An 18,377-nucleotide genomic window follows, 5' to 3' on the forward strand; every position below is an offset into this window, starting at 1 on the left:
TCCAAACGTCACCTGGCAGCCTCCCTGGACACTGCAGAGGGGGTGGGCTGGGGGAGGGCCTCGGCTTCCTGGCATGGGGCCACCCCAGGTGCGGCAGCGGCATCCACCTCAGGGAAGGGGCACTTCAGGGAAGGGGCTCTGCAAGTTTCCTCTCGTTCAGTGACTCTCCGCAGTTAGTGGGGAGACCTGGGGGAAGGCTGTACTGGAATCACGGGATCACCGCATTGGTGCTGTGCGGTTTGAAAGGCGTAACCTATTACTGCTTTGATTTATTGCTAGCTATGGTGTTCATTTTCTTGGAGGTTTACAATAAAGTTGAAGATAGGTATTCGATTGTTAAGTTTAGCAAAAGAGCCTGGCGTTCCCAGGGGTCGTTCCCGCGACCAGGCGCGCTGTTCCTCCCCAGGCTGAAGGTCTGCAGATGGGTCCGCAGCTCCACGCGCTCAGGGTCTCTCTCCGGGCATCCCCTGGCCCGGCAGCGCCCAGATCCGCGCACACCTTCCTTCCCCTCCAGGGGACAGCCCTCGGTGGATCCACGATGCCGTCCGCATCCGTGCGTCCTCCGACGCAGCTCCTTGCTGGGAGCAGGCGCGCAGTAGGTGCTCCTGGAAGACTAAGCTCAGGGCCCGCCTTTGCCGTGAGCACACCCTCGGCGCACAACTACGGCCGAATAAACGTGCACGCCCGGCAGGGGCTGGACGCGGAGCGCGCTCCTCCCCGGGTAGGGCGGTGCGGTCCACGCCTCCCTTCCTGGCCTGTCCTCATCTTACACCACCAGCATTGCTATCTTAGGATAATAATAACTCCTTATTTTAAAAGAAAGACGTCTCAGCCGATTGCAGAAGCGGGGAAAACGCCCGGCGTCTAGAATCCAGCCTGTTCAGGTGCCGGACAAGCCCCGCCGCACGCTCAGCCCCGCAGGAGCATACCCCGCTCCCTCCCTCCGCCCGGGACCGGCGCCCGGCGGGCGCATGCGCACTCGCCGCCCGCGCCCCCGGCCGGGCCGCGCCACTGCGCCTGCGGGGCGGGGCGGGGCGGGCGCGGCGCATGCGCGCGGGCCCCGCCGGCAGGAAGCGGGCGCGGGGCGGGGCCTCGGGGCCGCCCCCGCCGCCGCCGCGCACGGAGCCCAGCGGCCGCAGCGCGCGGCCCGGGATGCTAAGCCAGGCGCTGCTGCGCCTCGCGTCCGCCGTCAGCCGCAGGAGGATGAAGCTGCTGCTGGGCGTCGCGCTGCTCGCCTACGTGGCCTGTGAGTGCGCGCGGAGCCATTCATTCCCGCCGGCGGCCTGCTCCCGGCCTGCCCGTTCCTCGCGCGCCGCGGCCGGCCGGACAGCGGGCGCGGACCCTCGGCCCTCGGGCCCCGCCGCCCCCGCCGCGTTCCTGGTGGTGCCGCGCCGCCGGCGGCTCGAGGGGGACAGGAATGCTGTCGCCCGGCGGCGCCCCCGCTCTGGCTGCCTACCTCCCGGGGAAATTACTCAGCGTTTAACTGCTGGAGAGCCCGGCGTCCCCGGACCCCGCCGGCCCGCGGCCGCGCCCAGGTGTCCGGACGCCCGGGGGTCCCCGCGCCCAGGGATCCGGACTCCTGGGGGTCCAGGAGCCCAGGGACGCGGGTCGGCCCAGCGCGGAGGCGCAGCTTGGGGGATCCCAGCCCCGTTAGGCTGGTGCGCTTCTCGTGTCATCACTCACGGCAGCTACGGGGCGACGGGCAGGAGGGGCACTTGGCAGGCATGTGGTGGACCCTGTGTCTTCTTAGAGGCAGAAGCTATTCCTTAAAAAAAAAAATCTATTCGGTGGGAATGTATTTTCCTTGCTACTATTAATACTTCACCAAGTACCAAAATTGGACCAAGTGTGAGCTCCGTTTGACTCCTAGTCATGAGACTGTTACACGCTGAAACCAAACACCCGCTCACCGGTTGAGTTCCCAAGATCTGATTGCTGAGGTGAGGGTGCCTCGGGAAAGTGACTTGGGCTGAGCTCTAGGAAGACACCTAGACTGAGAGGCGGCCTTTCGGGTGCAGCCCAGCTGTCCTAGGAGGTGGAGCCCGGGAAGCTCCAGCGGCCCCTGGTTGCTAGGCTGCTAGGCGAGGCTTCAGGCCGTGATGCATGTTACGTGGGAGTAGTTTGCAAGGGAGGAAGAGCCAGTCTGAAGTGTGAGCCTGTCTTGAGCCCGGAAGACAGACTCCAGGGAAAAGATCACTTCGAAGCTGTGTAACTGTTGTTAGGACTGTGATAACAAGACCTGAATATGCTGTGCGCTTCCCCACGTGTGCGTGAGTCCGTTTCCTTGTCTCATTTAATTGTCTCAACAATCCTAGGAGCTAGGTACTTTGACTGTTCCCATTCTAGAGGTGAGTAAATTAAGGCCAAGAGAAATGAGGCAGATTTACGGATGGTCACATAGATGATAATAAGCTATAGAGACCAGGATTTGAATACAGAAAGGCCTGGAGGCCAGGGTGAGAACTTGGGTCTGGGGCAGGCCCAGTGTTGATTTGGGCTTTTCTAAAAGTAGGGGTCTAGGGAGCAATGGAGAGTTCTCCACCATTCTGTAGACCAGGAAATCTTATCAAGTCCTCACCGCTGTCTGTCAAGCCCTTACTGCTGTCTGTCCCTGTGCTTAGTCCTGGGAGCCCCTGGGAGCAGAACACCTGGGTGGTGGTTTTCAAACTGGCGTGTTTGTCCGAATCACCTGGAGGGTTTTCAGAACACAGGTCGCTGCCTCCCACCTCAAGTTTCTGATTCTGTAGGTCTGGGTGTGGCCTGACCGTTGAGTGTCTAATAGTTTCACCTCAGATGCTGTTGGTGTGGTCTGGAGCCCCACTTTTAGAATGACTGGCTTAGGAGGTGAAGTGGCCGTGACTTAGATAAGCACCCAGACGAAGGTTAAATTGCACACAGTTACAAAGGAAGGAAAGGAGAGCAGGAGGGCTTGTGACAGGCACGATCTGGGATGTACGTTTCCCCGGGAAGGGAGTCTTGAGTGGAGAAGGGACGGATGTATGGGAGTTAGTCGGGGACATAGGAGGGATGTGTTCTAAAGGAACAGCACGTGCGGCAGTCCTGGGGCTGCAAGAGCAGGGAGTATTCTAGGAGTGCCGACAAGTTGCGGTGGTCGGGTGTGAAAACGGGGTAGTGATGAGGCTGCCTGGCAGACTGGCGGAGCAGGCAGGCCTGGGAGGGGCCTTGTACCAGCTCAGGAAGTGGGGGAACTGAGCTGGGAGGGTCGGAGACTCGGGTGGCCGTAGCAGTGAGCAGGGTGGTAGATTTGAGGCACTTGGCAGGGAAGGTGGCTCCTGATGGGCGGAGTCCGAGGACACGAAGGTAGAAGTGAGCAGCGATGCCTGTGATGTCAGGTCTCCACTCTCCTTGTTCATACTCTTACCTGGCTGTTTGTGGAAGCCATCCGAGCTCCCAGAAGACACACAGCCCCCTCCTGAGAGTGCTCTCCCCGGTCCGCTCCATTTCTCACATCTTTCTCCATCTCTTGTGCCTGTGCGGGCCCGGCCTCCTGCTTGCTGACACCCATCTGACCCAGGGCTCCAGGCACAGGCCGCCTTGCCCTGCACTGGGGCTCTTTTTCGTGTGTGTGTTGTCTTCTCGGTAGCAGGGATTTCAGTCCCTGGAGCACTTAGATCAGAGCTGTAGCTCCTTGGATGCCTCGGAGGTCTGACCGTCTGAAAGTCATGCCAGCCTGCTAGGTGGAGACCTGCTTGAGCTACCTGTAGTGTCTGTGACATGCACAGTCGCCTTTGCAAGATGTGTTGGTGTCCCCCGGGCATTGTTTCCCTGATCCAGGGGCCAGCACTTCACTTCTCTGAGCTGGTGATTTCGGTATTTGTCTTTGTGATGCAGAATCACATGCTTCTTGATTTTTCATTTGTGGAGACTACTAGCGACCTGCTTTAGAAGATGATTATTTGTTCTGCCTCCCTTCCTCCCACCCATGCTCACCGGCCTGCCCCCATGTGGATGTGTAATTTCGAGATTGACATTTACTATTCTTGCGGTTGACTCAGTGTTACAGGGAGCCATGCTGTGCGTTACCTGGTGTTTTTCTTGGAGCTCATTTCTCCACTTTCCACGCATGATTCCTTGTTGGATTCAAATCGTTGTCTCCCGTGTCTGTCTCCCCCAAGAGCATCAGCATCCCCGCCTCCCTGAGGAAGGAAGGGCGCCGAGAGCCTTCGGACTTCATGCTGCTGACCGCGGCTCCCCAGACCCTTCGGCCTGGAGATCTCCAGTCCCCCGACTTTCTCTTATTTATTTCCCTTGGGTGTCATGGGAGGCGAGTTTTGAGGCATTAGCTGCAAATGTCTTCTCTGTCTTCACAGGTAATTGACAGACGGATGGAGCAGAATTCTAGAAAAGTCTCCCTCAGAACCACTCATGTGTGGCTCCATCCTTCCTAAGCCTTTCTCTGGGCACTTGGTTTCTCCTGGGATCCCAGACCCCTCTTCTGCCCTTGGGGCCTGAGGTTGGGCTGGTGTGGCCGCAGCCCAGTGCCCGCCCCGCCCGTCCACCCACCCAGGGAGGCGCAGCCCCGCCATCGAGGACCCTCACTGCAGCTCTGGGAATACCCTGAGCCATCCTTTGTCAGCTCCCTCCCTTCTGTTTTCTCCACTTCTGGAGCGTTATCTCTCGGGTGTGGAGTTGCCATTATCCCGCGGGTGTGGACTTGCTGGTCTAGCGCTTTTCATTTCTCCTCTCTGTCATTTTAGACTTTTGCTCTACTTTTTCAATTTCATCATCTTCATAAGCTAACTCTTCTAGTGATGTGAAACATTTGTTTTTGCTATCAGTTTTCATTTGAGAGTTCTTTTTCTTTTTTCCCTCTGAATTAAGAAACTAAGACAAGTGGTCTTTGTTGGTTGCAGGGTCTTCTCACGATGGTTCATTTGCTCAGTCTCCTTCCTCTGAAGAGTCTCTTTCCCCTGGTGGCTTCCTTTCTCCTGTGAGGCTTTCCCGGGACCCTGGGCCAGCTGCTCTGTCTGAGTGGAGGACTGGGTGGGGGTACCCTAGCTGCCCTCTGGCCGTCAGCCGCCCTCCTTGTGGGCGGAGTGGTCAGCACCCTCCCAGCTGTGTTGCCAGCTCTCCCGGGCGTCCTGGGGGCCCTGGGCGAGGACACGGTGCCTTGAGGGTCTTCCCAGCTGATGAGGGCCTCCCCAGCCCCAGAACCCCTGTTCCACCCTCTTCAGAGATGGGACCGGGCATCTCTGTTTTCCCTGGACATAGGGACTCTCAGAGGCCCACCAAGGTCTGATCCTGTAGGCCACGCACTCAGCATCCATCAGCAGTCCTCGCCTAGATCAGTTTTTACTTTGAAATCACAGAATGGTCATCTCCTAATCCTGTAACTCCTTTCTGCCTATTAATTGGCGATCTTGGCCTCGCTCTGTCTCCTCTCTCTCTCTGTTCACTTCCTGCAGCTGCTGTCACAAACTGCTACAAACTGGGCGGGTTTTAAACAAGGGACACGTATTTTCTCACAGTTCTCAAGGCCAGAGTCAGAAGTCGAGGTCTTGGCTGGCCCGCTCCCTCTGAAGGCGTCCTCGGACTCTGGGATGCTTCACGGCCCTGTGGTGGTCACGTGGCCCCTCCTCTCCTGTCTGTCACATCTCCCCCGTCCCTTTTAAGGACACTTGTCATGGGATTGAGGGCCCCGCTGTGTGATCTAGGATGACCTTTTGGTCTCAGGATCTTTAATTACATCTGCTACAACCCTTCTTCCAGGTCAGGTCATATCCCCAGGTTCTTGGAATTGGCATGTGGACATATTGGGGGGGGTCACCATTAGTTTACGCCCTTTTTATTTAAGTCACTGAGGACTCGTGGGTTCTTTGAGCCTTTGAGCACTTCCTTCATGCCCATCTAGTTTTTCCATTACCCCAAACCTGGACTCAGCCGTCTCTCCAGCGAGCCCTGGCTCCTGTCCATGGAGAACGTGGACTAGAAATCAGGGTCCGAGCACTGGTGGGGGTGTCATTGCCTCCAGCCCTTGCGGTGGACAGAGCCAGGACAGGGCCCCTTTTTACCAATCACGAGTTGACGCTAACACCCCCTGTTTAAATCACACCCGAGTTCTTCCCTACCTGCCCCCTTTCCACCAGGCTCTTTCCTTCTTCCCATAGTGAAAGGCTGGGTTCTGACAGCAGTAAAAACTCCTTTGCTCTGTCCTCCCAGACAAGACAGTGTCAGAATCACTGCATCAGTGCCACTCAGTGATAGAGCAAATGCTTAGCATGCACGAGGTGCTGGGCTCAATCCCCAGTACTTCCACTGGAAAAGAAAAAAAGGAAAAAAAAAATTCCATTACCAACAGCAAATTTAAGAAAGTTCAGAATTTCTTTGTAGTTCTTTTTGTCCTTGGACTGTTACCTCGCTGCGGGGCACAGAGACTGTGTTCCAAAGCTCCGTGAAACACTTTTTTCTCTGCCGGATACGGATACAAGTGAGTTTATTTGTTTTCTGTTTGATGTTCCATTTTAGGGTTTGCTTTCTCCTTTGTCATTGTTGCCGGGGTAAGCTGTTTGCTGGTTCAGAAGTCAGACTGAACGCAGAGCCGCGTCTCTTCCTAGTCACGTTGTCCTCAGTGGCTGTCTCTGTCCTCGGTCTCCTGCGGGCGTGGACTGGGGTCTGCTTGTGCGCACGTCCCTGCTGCTCCCTGTGACCCAGAAGGCAGCGGACCACGGCGGCCAGTTTGCTTTTTCCCTTCGCTGCGTGGCATCTCCTGGAACGTTCTCAAATCAGTGTCTGGACTCACTTGTGCCTGGCCTCACAGCTGCGTGTCACTGCCGTGTGTGTGTCTCCACGCTCTGTGGTGTCTCGTGCCACAGTGAGTGGGCTTGTGCGCGTGGTCCCACCTGCGATGCCCCAGGACACCGTGTCCTCCCTGACAGAGCATGTGACAACTCACTGGCCAGAAAGGGTCTCCCCTACTTCTCTGTGCACATCTCTCAGTGGCAGTGTTAAAGGACCGTTACTGCATCCACTGCTGAGAACCGCTCAGAGTTTCCCGTTTTTCTGCTGTGTGTGGTATTATAATCCCCCTGGTATTATAAATGCTTTCAACACATTGGGGATGTTACTGTCCTTTATGGAGTAAATTGTAACTGTTTGCTCACGCCTTGGATAATATGGAGCGCATGTCTGTTTGGTCTTGGTCCCATCCTGGGCATGGAACTCCTAAGACCCTTGGGCTATAGACGCGCCTTCTGTTGTTCAGAAGAAGCCCTTTTTGGCCACCCCGTGTTTTTGCCCGGGGGTGATTTAGAGTGGGGTTCGGTGTTGTGGTGGGGGAGGCAGTGGAGGTGGTGGGGAAAGATGAGGCTGGAGGGATGAGTAGGGCTCTGCCCAGGAGCACGGCCAGGTCAGGAGGGCCTCTTCCTGGGGCAGGTGCGTGGGAGCCAGGGAGGGAGACAAACCCCGCGGGAGGCTGTGCCAGTATCCGCAGACGGAGCTGGAGTGGTTTGGGGGTGCAGAGTCCTGTGGGGGTTCAAGGCGGGGCTCAAGGATCTGGTTGGTGAGGAGAGGGGCAGGGGTTATGAAGCTGTGGGGGTAGTGAGGAAGAGCAGCTGGGAGGGAGGGTCCAGGTGCTGGAGGGACAGTGGAGCAGATTTGGGCATTGTCGGTCAGTGCACTGCCGTTATCCGTCTGCAAAGGGGGGGTGGCGCCCGGGCTGCACGTGCTCCCCAAGGGAGAGGTGCTAAAGCCAGACCAGTGCTGGGGTGGGCAGGACTTGGGAGGCCAGATGTCTGCAGCTTCCGGGGGGAAGGCAGCCTCACCTGCTCTCAGATGGTCTAAGTGAGCACAGAGGGACGGAGAAATGTCTCCAAACAGACGGCTGTAAACGGGTTCAAGAAAAGGTGAAGGAGGAAAACGCTGGGTGAACTGCTAAGATGGCAGGACTTGAGAAGATTGCCAGAGGGCTCTCCACACTCAGAAGGCACCTTCAGGAGTGGGTCATCCTCTGGGCCGGTTCCATAGCACAGGAAGACCAAGGCTTCCTGGTGTGGTTTGACAAGGAGCAGGTCCTGAAGCCAGAGAGTGAGACAGTGTGTTATTTATTTGAGATACACGGTGAGGACGGTTGTCCACGGGGTTTGACAGCTCCTGGTTTGTGGACGCTGGCATCCGGGTAAGGACCAGCCAGACGGGGATGCTCATGAGTTGTCTGGGAAGAGACCTCGAATGGGCCGCGCACCTTAGCAGGCATTTAAAAATCTTTCCCCTCCTTTTTCAAAAGCAAAGTAGGCACATAAATGCAAGGAACACAGTTACGTCCCCGTGTGAACTCGGTGTTTGGCATCTTCAGACAGCTTTTTTTTTTTTCCTATGTATGTTTTAGTAGCAGAAGTCACACTGCAGATCTGTTTTCCCCTCTGGAACTGTCCTGCCTGCATTACCACTTTCCAACGTAGCTTCGGAGTCGTATTTTTTATTGTGTGTGATGAGATTTCAAGATTTACTCTCTTAGCAATTTTCCTCAAGTATCCGATGCAGTGTTGTTTTTCCCCCACTTTCAAAACTGAAGTATAGTTGATTTACAATGTTGCATACAGTGCAGTGTTGTTAACTGTAGTCACCACCCGCAGACAACGTCCAGCATCCCCAGGACTTATATTAACCCCGTTCCCCTATTTCTTTCCCCCACGTCTTTCCCCCACACCCCGCCTCTGGCAGCCACTAATCTGGTCTCTGCGTCTGTGGGCTAGGGTGGTTGTTACTGTGAAATTGTACGATTTTGTCTTTCTGTGACTTATTTTACCAGATGTAATGTCCTGAGGGTCCCCCCATGTTACTACAGAGGGCAGGATTTCCATCTTCTGTGGCTGAAATCAGGGGTTCAGGATGTGCAGAAACTAACTGCAATATACAAAATAAATAAACAAAAAGTTCATACTGTACAGCACAGGGAACTATATTCAATATCTTGCAGTAATCTATAATGAAAAAGACTATGAAAATGACTGTATATGTGTTCATGTATGACTGAGACATGATGCTGTGCACCAGAAATTGACACGATATTATAAACTGACTAGACTTCAGTTAAAAAAAAAAACAAACAAAAACACGTGCACAGTTGCACTCCAAACCCCAAAAGGTTATCCCCAAATCAGGGGATTTATAGGGTCATCGTTTCGCTTATTTTTAGTAGGACTTTTTATGTTAAAAATGTGTATTTTGTTGTCTTCCTAAGCTACAGTTTTCTCAGTGAACTGTAAGATGTTGGTTAAATATTAATATTGTACTAGTTGGAGTCCTTGAGTGTCGTGAATGTAAATGTTGACTTTTCCTTTCTCTTTCCCTTACAGCTGTTTGGGGCAACTTGGTTAATATGAGGTAATCATTTTTAATAACTTTAATAATAGTAACTTGAGTTGTTTTTAATGAGACATTTCAGTTGCTACATACACACCATTGATGTCTCGGGACTAACTGAGGAATGTGGGAAAGTGAAGCTGGGTCTTTTTGCTGTTCACGCATCTGGGCTGGGTCTTCTCTCCCGTGGTTGTTCTTGAGGCGCGCAGCTGGTTTTGATGTTGACCCGAGTCCAGCCCGGGTGTGGAGAGTGGAGGCCCCCTGAGCCGCCCACCTCAGCCCTGCCCTCCCCGGTAGGCGGAGGCGGGTGGACCCCAGCTTTCAGGCTACTGAAATGTGCACTCGGGGAGGCTTTTCCAAGGCCTTTCAAGAAGGGCCCGTCCTGGGGAAGCTGTCTGCCCTTGCCCCGGGCCCCAGCCCCCTCCAGGGGAGCAGACCAGTGGGTGCGGAGACCACCCGTCTGTCTTAGGGGCGGGGCGGCCTGGGGAGCTTCAGGCCTGAGGGAGCCTCATTTGTCTGCTGAACAGAGCATCGGGGTCACTAGTAAAATCCTTGTGCTGGGATTCTTAAAAAAAAAAATCATCCAGAAGTAATAGGCAGTCACTGTGAAAACAGATTTGATGCTGCGCACACAGTTTTGCATTTGAAGAATTCCCTCCACTTTGTGTGTCTGGGCGGAGGGGTAGAAGAGCAGCAGCCAGGGCGGTGCCGGGCAGGTTGTGGGCGGTGCGGCCGCAGGAGGCCTGGGAGGGTGGCCCTGCACCCCCTACCCCCACCCCAGGCTCTCCAGGGCCAGCAAGGTTTGCAGCCGGGAGGGCCGTGTTGACCCGACTCCTTCCACCAGGGCTGCTGTGTGTCTGGACAGAGGCTTCTGTGTGTGGCTGGGAGGGCCACTCAGTCCCATTAAAGGAGCGCTGTCTTTTCACTTGGAAAAACTCCATTTTGCATTAAATCCCAGGGAAGCCCAGCAAAGAAACGTGTCCTCCATAGACACACTTCTTGCCTCTAATTTAAAACCCTACGTTGGGCATCACGTGAAAGTGGGACCCTCTTAGTTTAACAGAAACACCCCAGAAGATGGTGGTGCGCCTGAGAGATGGGTGGGGGGCGGGCCCCCCCCAGGAGTCTTGTCCGCTGGCCTCCCCTCCTGGAGGGGCTGGGGGCCTGGGGCGGCCTTTCCAGGAGGAGAGGGAGGGGCTGCAGCCTGTGGTCTGTGTTGTGGTCATTTGTCCAGAAACAAACCTGGAAGCCGCGGAGCCTTTTGGCGGATCTCAGTTTTGTGGTTTTCTGCTCACCAGGTCCATCCAGGAGAACGGGGAACTCAGGATTGAGAGCAAGATTGAAGAGGTCAGCCTCTCTCCCGCATTTTGCTTCTGCTGTGTCTCGTATCTGCCCACTTCCCTTCCCCTGCTCGGGCTGGCAGCTCTATTGTGGTCGCTGACCTGCGACGGAGACCCCAGCTCTCCCTGAGTCGTTCCCTGGTTCGGGAGGAGATGTTCTGATTGTTAGGCTGTGGACGCACCTTGGGGCCAGCATTTATCCGTTTATGAAGGTGTGATGTATTGAAACAAATTCTGCCTTAAAGGCAAACTGGATTTAAACTTTTATGTGACCTTTCAGGTGAGCCTTTCCAGGATTTCTTAGAGAAAGGAAGCGAGTGCCTGCATCAGGGTTGGAGGCGGGCCCCGCCCCCACTCACCTGAGTAGGTACCGAGGGGAAGATTGGCCCATCTCGGATGCTAGGACCCAGAACACGAAGGGCCGGCAGGTGCATGGCTGAGGGGGCTGCGCCTGTCTCACAGAAAGCCAGTGCCTTGTCCATTTCACACCTTCTGTTTTAAAATAACTGCTTGTGTTTTGGTCAAATGTAGGGACAGATAAGCTGTTGTAAGGTGGGCGGGGAGAGGCGTAGAGGGTTGCTCACTCTGATTTGAAGCCAAACACCAGTCGTGGGGAAGCCCTTGGGCGTCTTTGAAGAGGTTCCAACACACAGTTTATCACCTGGACTCCAGAATTGGGTTCCCGCAGTCTGACTTAATGTCACACTGGACATGCCCTGCAGGGGAACCGACGTCCCTGCTGTGTCATGTCCTGCACGTCAGAGTCGGGTGAGGGTGGCGGAGGGCGGCGTTTCTGCCTTAAAACGGATTCTGGTTACTTTCGTTTCAGATTGTTGAACCGCTCAGAGAGAAGATCAGAGACTTGGAAAAAAGGTATGTGCACTCTTTGTTTTGTGCCTAAGAAAAGGCTTCTATCTAACGGACCTTAGAAGGTCAGTATCTCATGTAAGTTCATCTCAACTGAGTGATTCTCTTATTCCAAAGATAGAAGCACTTTCAAGACAGGAACTTTTCCACGAGAAAGTCAGTTTTTACTCTAAAATGTGGATGCAGTGTTTTTACACCCTTTTTTTTCCTTTTGTCATTAAAAACTTTTTCTGATGAAAGCTGTGGATTTTCTCCCCCCAAAATATCTAAGTTAATTAATTTTGGGGGGAATCTCCCTGAAGCCCAACCCCAGATCCTTTGTGAAAGTCCTTCTTTTTTTTTTTTTACATTTTTTTTGAATTATAGTCAGTTTACAATGTTGTGTCAAATTCCAGTGTAGAGCACAATTTTTCAGTTATACATGAACATTCATATTTGTCACATTTTTTTTTCCGCTGTGAGCTACCACAAGATCTCGTATATATTTCCCTGTGCTACACAGTACAATCTTGCTTATCTATTCTACATTTTGAAATCCCGGTCTGTCCCTTCCCACCTCCGCCCCCTTGGCAACCACAAGTTTGTATTCTATGTCTGTGACTCTGTTTCTGTTTTACATTTATTTATTTATTTATTTTAGATTCCGCTTATGAGTGATCTCATATGATATTTTTCTTTCTCTTTCTGGCTTATTTCACTTAGAATGACATTCTCCAGGAAAATCCATGTTGCTGTAAATGGCATTATGTTGTCAGTTTTTATAGCTAAATAGTATTCCATTATATAAACATACCACTTCTTCTTTATCCAGCCATCTGTTGATGGACATTTAGGCTGTTTCCATGTCTTGGCTATTGTAAACAGTGCTGCTATGAACGTTGGGGTGCAGGTGTCTTTTTGAAGTAGGGTTCCTTCTGGATATATGCCCAGGAGTGGGATTCCTGGGTCATATGGTAAGTCTATTCCTAGTCTTTTGAGGAATCTCCATACTGTTTTCCACAGTGACTGCACCAAACTGCATTCCCACCAGCAGTGCAGGAGGGTTCCCTTTTCTCCACAGCCTCTCCAGCATTTGTCATTTGTGGACTTTTGAATGATGGCCATTCTGACTGGTGTGAGGTGAAGTTTTGTAGTTTGTAGTTTTGATTTGCATTTCTCTGATAATTAGTGATACGGAGCATTTTTTCATGTGCCTATTGATCATTTGTATTTCTTCCTTGGAGAATTGCTTGTTTAGGTCGTGAAGGTCCTTCTTCTGATGCCCTCTGTCAGTTCAAATCCAACAAACTGACGATTCAGACAAATGTCCTCATCAGTTATCTGTCCCCCTCCCCAAACCTCCCTGAATAAAATCCCCATGTGGTGTGAACAGTGAGTGAGAAGAGGATTCCAAGTGTGTTGAAACCTTCCTTTCCCAAACCACGTGGGTGCCTCGGTTCCTGCAAAGGCGGGGCCAAGCATTTCCCTCGAGTGTGTGAGGGAAACGCTGGGTGTTGGAGTGACAGTGGGGTCTTGAGGTTTAAAAAAGAAAAATGAATATTTTCATTCATTAAAGCTTATATCTATTTTTCCCCCTTGGGATGTGTTTGGATGTGTGCGTCATTGTCAGAGCTTTCTCTCAAGTCCAGAGTAAAAAGGAAGAAATGGAGAACAATTTTTCCTTTGATTTTGGTGTTTTCAGTAACTGATCAAAGAGAAATGAGGATGGAGAAAATTCATGAAACAAAAAGTGTTCATTCACTTTCTTCTTGGCCGCAGTTGAGTGTTGTATGCAGTCAGCAAACTGAGTCAGAGTTGGTGATGGTTTTTAACTGATTCCATCAGCAAGATAAGGCTGTTACTTGTGCTTTAAATCTTTCTTGCCACGATTTGGTCCTGAAATGATAATGCCTGTGACATTTCACTAGAAGGGAACTAGAAATTCTGCCTTTGATAAGACTGGTGTGATTTGAGGAACTTTAATTGAAGCTTTACAAAAAAATAAATTGTCAACGGTAAGAAATAAACCCCCGCAAGTTTTACGTTGCCCCCAAAAAGGAAAAACAAATCTGCCCACTGAGGATCACTTTCTGTAGAGAATAATACTGACTTCTTAATGAAAAGAAAGTGACTCAGCTGGAGAGCTCTGCTAATGCCCCGGCTTTACCCAGAAGAGCTCCTGAAATAGGAGAATTACGTGTTTCCCTTTGAGGCTTCTGTGATGTCCTTTGTGCTTTTTGACTCAGAAGGAGATGCACACATGTGACTGTAATCATACAGAGTTTACCAGTAGCTCGTTCTTGTCCAGCCGTGGGGACCTGTGAACTCGGTGCCTTGCCCGGGACTCTGGCCGACATGGTCTGTCCCTCGGGTCGGCGAGCCCACTGGGAGAGCTGGGCCCCCAGTGTTGTTTCAGGCAGAACGTTAGATGTGGGCTTGGCGGTGGCAGTTCCCAGAGCCCCTCTGTCTACTTTTCTTTCTCCTGACTCTGTTTGGTGAGAAGGGTCCAGCAGCCATCCTGACCCTGGCAGCATGAGGATGTCACCGGAGACACGTGCTCCTCACCTGGGGGCAGAGGGGCCCCCAGGAAATGAGGACACTTGGGGAGGTCAGGATTAGTGTACACGGAGGGGTCAGCGGGGACAGGGCTGCCCTAGAAGCCTGGGTCGTGAACGCTCTGCCTTTGTCTCTTCCAAACCACACCCCCGTTTCTCCATTTTTTGATTAAATGCTGTTTCTTTAATTCCCTGTCCACGTCTTTAAATGGACAGCCTGGGAGATGTTTGATTCTTTCTCCTCTAATCTCTTTCTTGCACAGCTTCACCCAGAAATACCCGCCAGTCAAGTTTTTATCAGAAAAGGACCGCAAAAGAATTTTGGTAAGTTTGCACATCTGATTCATGTTTGTAATGTCAAGAAATTTGCTTTTTAAGTATAGGTATAATTCACAACCCATAAAAGTCACCCTTACAAAGCGTACGGCTCAATGCCACCGAGTCCTGCAACGGCAGCACATCCAGATTCCAGAACAGTTCATCACCCTCCAAAGGAGACCCTGAGCCCAGGAGCAGTCACTCTGCTGTCCCCCAGCCCCTCTGCCCCTACGCGGCCACGAATTTACTGTCTGTCTTGAGGCACTTGCCACCTAGCATGGTTTTTTTAAAAAAAATCTTTTTAATGGAGGTACTGCGCTTGAACCCACGTGGGATGGTCTTCCTGCTGAGCTTAGTCCCCATCACACGTACCCACGACGCATGGGCTCAGCGTTTTCACGCATCCTTCGTCTCAAAGGTTAAGCCACATTTCAGAGTCATCTGGTGCCCAAGGCTGGCTTATTGTTGCTAAAACTTAAAGCCTTTTCAGGAATTGTTGAAGACTTAGCACAAAGAGAAAGTTTTTTCCAAAAGACATCCTTTTTTTTCCCCCCCTGATTGGCTGAGCAGCACAGGTCTGCACAGTGGCCTGAGCCAGACCCCAGCAGGTCAGCTGCCTGTTCGCCTGCACAAGGAAGCAGCGCCTGGGGTGAGGGCGGGGACTGCAGACCTGAGCCGGGCAAGGCCTGATCCATTCGTGCACGAGGCCCGCACCCCCTCGCCCCACATCCCCTTGCCCCGCGTCCCCTCGCCCCGCGTCCCCTCACCCCGCCGTCCTCTGGGTGTCTCTCCGGTCACTGAGGGGTTGGCCTGGGCCTGGCGATGACTTAACCTTTGTGGTTCTGTTCGAAATGCTTGCATCAAGGGATGAACCTGAGTAGGAGACACACTGTATAACCACCCAGCTTTGTGACAGAAATCTGAAGTATTTTAGATAGAAAGCAATGATCAAGAAAAAAAGTTTTAGTCTATTTTTTAAAAAGGCAAAGGTGCTTCGAGCAATTCTGCGTCTCTCCTAAGACTTAGAGGAGTGTTGCAGCTTCGTGTGTAATTTAACGCCCTACATTTCGGCTGGGTGTCCCGGCCGTCCCCTAGTTATTTTAGGTGCAGAGATAACGTTAGTGTGGACAGAACGTCTTATTTTAGGAAACATTTGCCTCTGGGTGTAGAATTACATTAAAAGGGGTTAAATTTCTTTTAAAAAGGTGTCATTTTTCTGATTTAAAATCTGTGGGAAAATACAATAAAAGGTAGGTAAGATAAAATGAAATTTCACCCCATGTGTGAAGCCCAGATCTGGAAATCCATTTCTCTTTCCAGAAAGGTATTTTTTCAAATCGTTGTCGAGGTGCACAGATAAACAGCAGGCGTGCTGACGATGAAACAGGCACCGGACAGGTGGACGGGATGGGTGGCGGGGAGAAGGTGAAATTAGCAGCCTGGGCTGACTCTGCCATCCCAGGGATCTGGGCTGTTGGCCCAGCACCCACCCCCTCGGGTGTGCGTTCTCACCTCTCACGCCCAGGGGACCTAGAAGACCGTGCTCTTGGTGCAGCGCGGACCCAATGGAGGGCACTGGGGCCCCGGGCTTTACAGCCAAGCCAGTTCTGAGCCTCTGCATTCGTGCGGTCATCAGAGCACACGTTTCTGGCTGGTGGTGGGTGGTGGTTCCTCTCGGGCTGGTGTCACACCCCCGCCCCAGATCTGCCTTCCCCACCCCAGCAGCTCTGACCTCACCAGCTCACACCCGGGGATTACGGGTCAGATTGTGTGTGAACAGAGGGCTTCATGGCAGATTCAGTGTTTTAAAGCCATAGACCTCGAGGTTAATGTACTTTTTACTTAGATAAAAAAAATGGGTGTTTTTCCTACTGTTAATCCTTTTGGTTTGAAACAGGAGGATGCCGTGGATGAGGGAGTGGATGGAGGCGAAGACAGAGGACAGGACAGGGCAGAGAACGTAGTTGCACGTGTGTCTTCTGGGCTTACTCTTTTCCTGCCCACCCTCCAAAAATGAAATCCATTTTACCTGGTTCTCTCCACTGACACGATTTAGTTTGAATGAAGTCTTTTTATTCGTTTAATGTTTTTCTTCAATCATAGTTGCCTTTACACGTTTGCTGTGGTTTAAGTTTTAGAAGCACGTCATTGCTGAACTCCTGCCCCTCGTGGGCCCTCGGAGCTGCCCCCTTTCTCTGGCTGGGGCGGCGACACCATGTGACCGAGCTGTGGGACTTACTCTTTTGGGCTTTGGTCTGCGGACAGCATCTACTGCATATTAACTTGTTCTCATAGACAATTTGAAAGATAACTAGTGTTTTTATTAATTGGGTTTTTGAGTCTAATTTAATTGTCACAGACTTTTTTTAGTAGCTCGCCAGATCGATGCATGTCGTGAATCACCTTTTGGAAAAGTGATCCTCACACTTGCAGGAGTCGCTTTAGAACCATGTACATGGTGCTCAGCATCCCGTCCGCTGTAAAACCAGGACCTTTTTGTAGTAAAATTCTCCAGCAGAGAACACATGTTGAAACCTGTAACTGCTGTTTCTTCCCTGTGTTCCTTCCTGAGCAATAGTTTAGGTTTTTAGGCTGCTTGGACATTTCCGATGGCACGACTCCCTGCCCTGGAGTCAGATAAGACGCTCCCTGGACCTCTGCCCGCCTCCTGCCCATCCCCTTTGCCCCGAGGTGGCCGTGCGGGGGTGTGTCCCCGTGGTCGGTGGCCCCCACACTGCCCCAGCCATCGGGGCGCATCTCACGCTCTGTCCTCACGCAGATCACCGGGGGCGCAGGCTTCGTGGGCTCCCACCTCGCGGACAAGCTGATGATGGACGGCCACGAGGTGACCGTGGTGGACAACTTCTTCACGGGCAGAAAGAGGAACGTGGAGCACTGGATTGGCCACGAGAACTTTGAGCTCATCAACCACGACGTGGTGGAGCCACTGTACATTGAGGGTGAGCCCGGGGCTGGCGGGCGGGCCGGTGGGGCCGGGGCGCCTCCTTCCCGACTGGCGAAGCGCTTTGACCCCGGCTCCACTGCGGACGTGACAAAAAATCAGCAGGAAGGTGTAAACACGCTGTGTGCTTTTACTCAGACTTCCCGTCTGGCGGGAGGTACCGCTCAACTTCCTGACGGATCCTGAGCAGTCACTGTGGACGATGTCACGCTGGTCAGGCCTGACCATTTTCCCTTCTGTGTTTATACATTGTGTGTGTGGACTCATCTTAAGCACCTGTAGGAAGTTGGTTTGAGGTTCGACCACTGGGTTTTGAGAGTTCCTGGGGGGGCCGGCGTGTCCCAGCTACCTCCGCCTGCCCTCTTCCCAACATAAAAATAACCGGCCTGCCTTCTGCCAGTTACATGGAAAAGGAAGACACTGGTTCACGTCCCCAAGTCATCCCTCCTCGATCACCGATCTGAGGTCTTTCTGCCTCATTTGCCGAGGCTGCCGGCTCTCCAGCTGCGGCTCCCATGCTGCCCGGCCTCGGGCGGGGCCGGGGTCATGGGAGGGCCACACGCACGGGCATCCCATCCTTTCGTTTCTGCTCGGCTCCTCATCTCCCTGCCCCCAGCTTAGATTTTTGACCGTCCTGCTCGTTTCTGGTGCAGTTTGTGGTGCCAGCGTCGGGCTGGGAGGGTCGCTCAGGCGCTGTTACTAATGGCTCCTCGTCTCGCTCAGCCCGTCTCGGCAGTGATGCGCGCTTGTTCCGAAGTTTCCGCCACTCTCCCCTGGGAAGTCCCTTACAGGAGACTCCGTCAGCGACTGGCCCTGTGTCCTTGTGAGGACGGGGCCTGGAGTTCCGGTCCCAGGCAGCACGCGTCCTCCTGGGAGAGGAGTGGCGGTTTTGACTGGGCTGCTTGATGCATTTCTGCTCGTCTGTAGGAGCTGTGAGTGTGTTCTGGATACACGGGTGCGATGTGTGGTTTGCAGGTGTTTTCCTGTGCCATCTGCCGCCTTTTTATCCTGTGGAGTATGCCCTTTGGCACTGGC

At 52.8% G+C, this 18,377-nt stretch overlaps 1 protein-coding gene across 2 annotated transcripts in view; it reads left to right on the plus strand.

The window, feature by feature from the left end:
- The first annotated feature begins 1,049 nt into the window (after positions 1–1,049).
- The window catches only part of UXS1 (UDP-glucuronate decarboxylase 1), a 32,117-nt gene continuing 14,789 nt past the window's right edge, over positions 1,050–18,377 (plus strand). The window contains exons 1-6 of one of the 2 annotated variants that reach the window (XM_072951219.1): positions 1,050–1,246; positions 9,315–9,342; positions 10,620–10,668; positions 11,491–11,534; positions 14,326–14,386; positions 17,160–17,340. In XM_072951219.1, the coding sequence (XP_072807320.1) occupies positions 1,153–1,246; positions 9,315–9,342; positions 10,620–10,668; positions 11,491–11,534; positions 14,326–14,386; positions 17,160–17,340 (457 nt within the window). In that variant the 5' untranslated portion in view covers positions 1,050–1,152. Of the gene's footprint in view, positions 1,247–1,426; positions 1,941–9,314; positions 9,343–10,619; positions 10,669–11,490; positions 11,535–14,325; positions 14,387–17,159; positions 17,341–18,377 lie in introns of those variants that run through there. The other variant, XM_072951220.1, reaches the window with a different exon arrangement.

Source organism: Vicugna pacos, chromosome 28 (assembly GCF_048564905.1).
Source record: "Vicugna pacos chromosome 28, VicPac4, whole genome shotgun sequence".
In the NCBI taxonomy this organism is placed as follows: Eukaryota; Metazoa; Chordata; class Mammalia; order Artiodactyla; family Camelidae; genus Vicugna; species Vicugna pacos.